Genomic DNA, 7,144 nt, shown 5'->3' with positions numbered 1-7,144 from the left:
GGTCTCGAGTCCACTATAGCCAATCATATTCTTAGATTTAGCTATCCCTGAATCCGCTCCTAACAGCTGCACCTCTCCTCTCTTACTATACATATTTACTTTTTAATGAGGTTTGTGTGAAAGGTTTAATAATATGGAAATTCTTTATTTAATTCAGGTGTTAAATAGGTTAACAGAATACTCATGAGATTTGTGTTCCACTCAGTTTATAGATGAGCATGTGAAAAATAACGAGTTGAACCTTGCTTGAATGTGAGCTTCGCACGGGAAGACCAGATCCACCAAATAGTGTAAAGAAGCTTTGATAAGAGCACTATCAAAAAGAGTATCAATAAGTATCAGTATGGGTCCAAGCAGAAACGGTATTGATATTTAAAAAATCGTTACGGCACAAATCCCTGCATAAAAGTCTTCAATTTTCGTTTCCTGTTTGAGTAATTTTCTTTTAAGCAGCCTGTTGTATCACCTCTAGTTCAGATTATCTCTAGAGTTTAAGACTGAAATTATGCTTTAGCGCAAAAAGTGCCTGCTTTTTCTGCAGAAATAACATTTTTTAGTTCGTAACAGACATGGTTTTGGTCTCTATAACTTTCAGCAACTGTAGGGGGGGTCAACATTCATATGACTCAGCTGTTTATCAGACATGGGGACTCGAGTTTGAGGCTCAGACCTGAGTAGCTCTAAAGTTGCACACAAGCAGCCACAATTTATCGACCATATCATGGCCAGCACGTCACCTACAGCTGCTACAGTGCAATGTTTCCCAAACACAGACCAACATGTTGGCAGTCTGGCCATCTGTTAGCCGACTGCCCGTGTGCATAGAAAACCCTTCATAAAAACAGATTGTTAACATGTATGTGCAATGTTTGTCCATGAGCTTAATGTGACTTTTGGTACTGTCCAATCACTTACTGGTACCAAAAAGTACAGGATCTCGATATCCATCCCTACTTTAATGGCTCAAGACTCTCATGAACATGTTTTCTGTTCTGCTTTGTCGATCTAAAAGTTCTAATGTTCAGACAGTTTAGTTTTCATTACTTATATTCCCTGATGTTCAATAAGCCAGCACAAAGAGGACAATCCACAATGGGCTGCAGTAACTTTGTTTGTTAATTACAAATACAAAGCAATTAGAATAATTACCTTGCTTTTGTCCCCCAAGCTCAGCCAACAGACACCATCAATATACACCATTTAACACTTGATAGTGTTCAGCTAATTGGCCCACTGGTGTGAACGTATAGACCCTGTATAAAGGGCCAAATGGTCACATAATGAGTGTGAAGACATGGTTCATGTACATGAAATGATTGTCCCTGGTCATTCGTTTTTAGGCAGTCATTTGTGATGTTGGTATGCAGCCCTTAACCAAGTTTTTTTTATTTTGTTTATTGGTTTGTTTTAATTTAGAGGCTGAGTTTGCAAAGTTACGTCCTGTTGTGTCTTACTGAAGTACAGAGAATCAATAGACACAGTTCAAGGGGACTCAAGTGTTCTTCTGACGATGCACTGTATTATAAGCTGCAGTCTTAGTTACAGAGTTCATGCTGCAATTTAAGGTCAGAGTTTTATGAACCAATTGAGAATGACAGGTCTTATGAAAGTCTGTGACATGAATAAAAGATGCGTGAATGAATATATAAGGGGAAATATGAAGGCAGTGCAGGAATGTACTACTTTTATTTGCACCAAACCCACTGACACACAAAAATGACCGTGGTAGATTGTAAAAGCATCTAAAGATGTTTTTTGTTTCTTGGTGTTGTTTCTTCATCTCTGCCTTATATTACTCTGTTTTTATTACTGTTTTTTTCATTAAACACACCTCTCTCTTTCTCTTCCAGCGGCCAGCAGCAGTTGGCTTCAGGAGCATGTAGCAGATCTAAGTCGAAGGTGAGAATCATCTCCGTCACTTTTCTCTCTCAGCTCATCTCTTTTCTCATTCCCCTTTCTCATCCTCTGTTCTTTTATTAAGTTCGGGCTACTCCATTGAGAGGACAGGACAGTGGATATATTAGGAAACTAAAAAGAAAGAGTGGGAAATGATATGTGGCACAGGACCAAGGATTTGAATCAAACTTGGCCTTTTGAGGAATGTACCTGGAGCATAAAATTAGTCATCTCAAATCCTTTGTCTTTCAGTCCTCTGCTCTCCTTCTGGTTCTCTCTTTATCTCTCCCTCTCTCTTTATCTCTTTATCTCTCTCTCTACTTCATCAGCAGATTTCAGTCTTGGGCAGGATCTCCTTACACTGACTCAACTGACTCAACACATACACATACACACACACACACACACACACACACACACACACACACACACACACATACACATACACATACACACACACACACACACACTCACACACTCACACATACACACACATTCCTTCGAAGGTGGAATTTTGCTCCTCTTGTGCGTAAGCACTCACAGTGTGAATCTGTGTATACGCAGACACAGATGGCCCTCCTCTGAGGTCAAAGGTTACTCTCAGTCAGTGTGGTGGACATCAGTTCACAGGAGGGTCAGGAGGGCGGGGCCTGAGTGCTAACTGATTAGCTCATTGATTGAGCTCCTCAGAAAAAGCTGAAGAAACTTTATCCTTTACTACTGTAAGATCTTTACTACTGTTACTACCGTAACATCTGCCCACCTTGTCTTTGTTGACCTGGGTTCAAGGGTCAAATGTCACACATGTCATTATAATCACAGTATTCATCTATTCTTCTGATGAGACTACACTTTGTATGTGTGTGTGTGTGTGTGAGTGTGTGTGTGTGTGTGTTTGTGTGTGTTTGTGTGTGTTTGTGTTTGTGTTTGTTTGTGTGTGTACGCACATACATACTTCTGTATCCAATTCAGTGAAACTTGTATAGTAATTCAGGGGTGTTGTTATTGATTGTCTACACGTTGATTATCAGTTAGTCATATGAGCTGTAACATGAGCTGGTCATTAAGTGGAAGTTGTACTTTTCAGAAATTGCATTGGTTATTTTATAAATGAAGACACATACAGATCTTTATAGAATTTATAATATTTTTAAAGTATTTTCAGAACTTTTTTTTTTTTTTAAGTTTTATTTTTGGGCATTTTTGCCTTTATTGCTAGGATAGCTGTAGAGAGACAGGAAATATAGGTGGTAGAGAGTGGGGAAAGACATGCAGCAAATGATCACGGGCGGGAGTTGAACTGGCGACCTCTGTGACGAGGACTATAGCCTCTATACGTGGTGAGCTTAGACCGCCAGGCCACCAGCGACCCCTTTTCAGAACCTTTTAGTGCTAAAGATAAACCTTTAATCGAAGTAGGACCTGCACATTTCTCAACAATGAGAGAAGTTGTAGAGTGTAGCTTTACCCAAATATATCCTTCATTCTGTTTTAGTATCATTCCATCATTTTAATCTGATAAAATGACAAACTCTGTTTACAGTTTACACCATTATATTTGATACACAAACAAAATAATAATTATTAGTATTTGAGGCTAAATTTCCTGAAGTTAAAGAACAACTGGACACAGAGGGGGAAATTCACTAAGAATGGACTGTGGCTGCCAGTGGCACCAATAATTGCACATGATTTGCCCCTGCTATCTGCTCCATCTCCAGATCCATTCACCAACCATATGATGATACTCTAATGATATTCAAGCATAACAAAGTCCTCAAAGTTCTGCAGTTCTGTGCAGTTTGTTCAAGTCTATTATGTTATTGTGATTGTGATTGCAATAAGCTGCCAGCATCACGCCCTTTTCTGCACAGAGCTGTGCTGTGTTCTCTCATCCTGACCATGCTACATCCTATCCACACACAATGAGCTCTGTGGAGTGAGACTCTTCTTACTCTTTAATTGTGATGTTGATTCATGACAGATGTGACACACATTTCAGAGGTTATATCCAGCTCACATCCTGAAGCAAGCCAACAGAAAGCATCATGTTTAGATTTGTTTTGTTTAAACAGAGAGCCCCAGACTGATGTAATCCTTGATATCATAATAGTAGTAATCTCAAAGCAGCATTAAGAAGCTTCATTTACTGATAAATTGGTTTTTTAGTCATCCAGAGGTGGAGATTGTTCACTTCATCAATAAAAAGTTTGACTGTGGCTTATTTGCATGGAAAGGGACTTGTTCTGCTCCAAATGAAAAACATAATGTCTCATTTAAATGAATGGAATTTGCTCTGCACCCAGTTTGTGCTGCATTAACTCTTTATGAGCCTTGTTTATTAAACTGACTCATGTGCACAGGTTAAACTGGCACAAACGTTACACAAGCCTTTTGTAAATCAGGAGCAGAACATTTATGTAATTTAAAAAATGTGCCAGGGGAAGTCTAAAGTAATTAATGGAGTTGTTGATCTTCATTGTATCTGTACAATCAAATATGTCTCCTTCTGGAGCTGTGCTTTGTGTCTTAGTTTCCACCCAGTGTGTAATTTTCCTTCTGATTGCCACCCTGCAGATGTGAGACTGGGATGTGGTCCTGTCAACAAGGAGCTAAAACTCTGACCACTTACAGTTTCTGGAAACCTGATATCACAGGTCGAAAGCAAGCTGACTTTTCTTGCCAGGGTTTTAAATATCACTGAAAATCTGCAGAATAGTCCCTGGTAGACATTCTCTGGTTTCTGCTGAATTTCTGCCAGTCAGGGAAAAACACTTCAGAAACTGATGTTAAACTTTAATGTCTCAATAAATCTCGTAAACCCAGGATAAGGAATTACAGTTTACGATGTATCAAAATGTTAAAGCTTCGCCACTAAAACAACAGAGCTGTATGATTGTATAACACATTTATGGCTAAACTGTGACAAGAATGAATTCTCAAAAGACGCCTGCTGTATGTTTGAGGTCTTTAACAAACTATCTTGACGGTGTGTCCACATATAGGTTTTACATGTAAGATATCCTGCTCAGACCTCAGTTGTTTGACGTGTGATTAATCACAGCATGCAATTTCTCACTAACTGCTCTCTGTATAAATAATTCATCAGGGGCAGACTTTCCTGATCAGACATGTTAACATCTCTGGAGTGGAAGCGTCAGAGAGGATGATGTAAAAGAGGGCAATGGAGGGCGAAGAGATTCTTACGTGTTTATCTCTTCATTGAGGTCTCCTAAGGTGTACTTAGGGTGGAATTTTCTGTTCTCCTGCTGTGACACATTGGATAAAAGACCAATTATAACCATACAAGTTCAGTGCTGTTCCCCAATGTACCATGTCTGTACGTACAGGTTATTTATTAATTAATTTTTTTTTAATTTTGGGGGGGGGGTGAAGGGGGGGGGGGGGGGGTTCTTATGCAGTCTGGTACAGAGGCACAACTCTGTGTGCTTTACTATTTATAGACCAAGAACATCTTCTTCACACAATAACACAACCACCAACCTTAACCATGACTACTGATGCAGGGCAGACACCCTGAGATCATTTTACAAACAGGAGACGCATTTATTGTTGGACTGTCGGGTGTTTGGTAACATTGTCTTGCAAGTCTAAAAACATTTTTACATAAAAATCCCAGAAGATAAGCATTTTTGTTTTATTTTTATTGTGTTATTTTAAATACATTCTTATGTAAATGAACTGAAGCAGATGATGCTCCTAGATTATATTACTTTGATACAAACAACACCTGAAATGCTTGAATTTTTTTTTGCTTTTATCTATTGAGTTGCTGCTCCATTATTGACAAGAAGGAGTACTAGATAGACAAAAATGTTACTTATACCTAGCTAACTTTTCTGTGTGCGTCCTGAACACGTCTCTGTAAAAGTCGGAGCTTGTCTCTGTCTTTTCCTTGATGGTTCTTTTGCATACCATAACGTTCTGCTCCTTTGTCCCTGAAGACAAAACACCTAATTTGTACCTCTTCGGGAATCATGGCGGGAACTGTTGCTGACGGCACGTAAACATGCCCTCGCCACTATCGTTTGAAGCTGGATAAATTATCAGGCTGTATACAAGAAATGGACAAAAAGAGTAAAAAAGTCTTAATCCATAATGAAGTCAGAGTCCTCCTCTCCATCTTCTGAGTCAGAATGCAGTCAGTGAACAAGCCTGAGTCCAAGTCATCAGTGCTCGATTCCAGGTCAAGTCACCATTTCTGAAAATCAAACTTATGAAACTACAAGTTAAACTTTCTGTTTCTATTCAAGACTTTTCTCAATGTATTTAAAATTTAAAAGCTATATCAAATACTTAAAACATGAACACAACTCAGTAAAACCCAACCCAAGTGCAGTGAATGAATACATGAATCCTGCAATTTTTATTCTTTGGTTAATTAGAAATCGTGATATATCAATGTTACATCATTATTTTGCAATATATCGATTATTGCAGTATCGTGATATTAACGTTATCGTTGGCAGAGTATTGTGTATCGTGAATCACCCAGCAATTCCCTCCACTAATCAAGTTTATGCCGTCCTCGTCTCATCAGCCAATTGGCTGCGTGACCAGGAAGGCCCGCCCACCTCTAGCCCGACAGCCATGACACCTCCACTCAGGACAGTGTTGCTGTAACAATACAGTGATAGTAAACTGTGAGGTCTAAAACCGGTTATTTAACAGTGTAGTAAACTTCTGAAACTATGTAGAAGATTGACAAATGATCTCAAAGGGAGAAGAACAAATTCAGTTTTTCACTTCTTACAACTCCTTTTCATTGCTCTTTAAGTTGCCATAGAAACGTAGAGACCAGCTCCAGAGCAGACTGATGTTCAGTGTCAAGTGCTCTGATGAATATTACATCCAACTGTGAATTCCCACATCTGAATTGGAAAGTCACTCTACACACACACACACACACACGCACACACACGCGCACACACACCCATGTCAGTGGCTCAGTTAGTGCAGGTTACTCGGGCTGACAGCCTGGAGAGTTCTGCAGCAGAACTGAGCTGCGATTGGATAAGAGAGAGCAGAAATGAACAGGACGTCCCAGCCTAGTTTCCAGCGCGTGCGTGTTTCTGTGCGTGTGCATGTGCGTGTGTGTTGAAGCCCGCCTGCATGTGTGTGTGTGCTTGTAATGTGTCTCTGTGTGTTTCTGTCTGTGTGGTAATAGCTTGTCCCTACTTAACCCCAGCAGGGTCTGAGGGCCAACTGGGTTATATAAAGCCTGCTG

The 7,144-nt window shown here is 39.7% G+C and overlaps 1 protein-coding gene across 1 annotated transcript in view; it reads left to right on the top strand.

The window, feature by feature from the left end:
* slc30a6 (solute carrier family 30 member 6) overlaps positions 1–7,144 on the top strand; it is an 85,173-nt gene that overhangs the window by 60,577 nt on the left and 17,452 nt on the right. The window contains 1 exon segment of the mRNA XM_034681986.1: positions 1,851–1,899. Within this exon segment, the coding sequence (XP_034537877.1) occupies positions 1,851–1,899 (49 nt within the window).

The sequence above is a fragment of the Notolabrus celidotus genome, chromosome 4, assembly GCF_009762535.1.
Source record: "Notolabrus celidotus isolate fNotCel1 chromosome 4, fNotCel1.pri, whole genome shotgun sequence".
In the NCBI taxonomy this organism is placed as follows: Eukaryota; Metazoa; Chordata; class Actinopteri; order Labriformes; family Labridae; genus Notolabrus; species Notolabrus celidotus.
The sequence above is the reverse complement of the archived record's forward strand: the minus strand, read 5'-3'. Positions and strand labels throughout refer to the sequence as shown.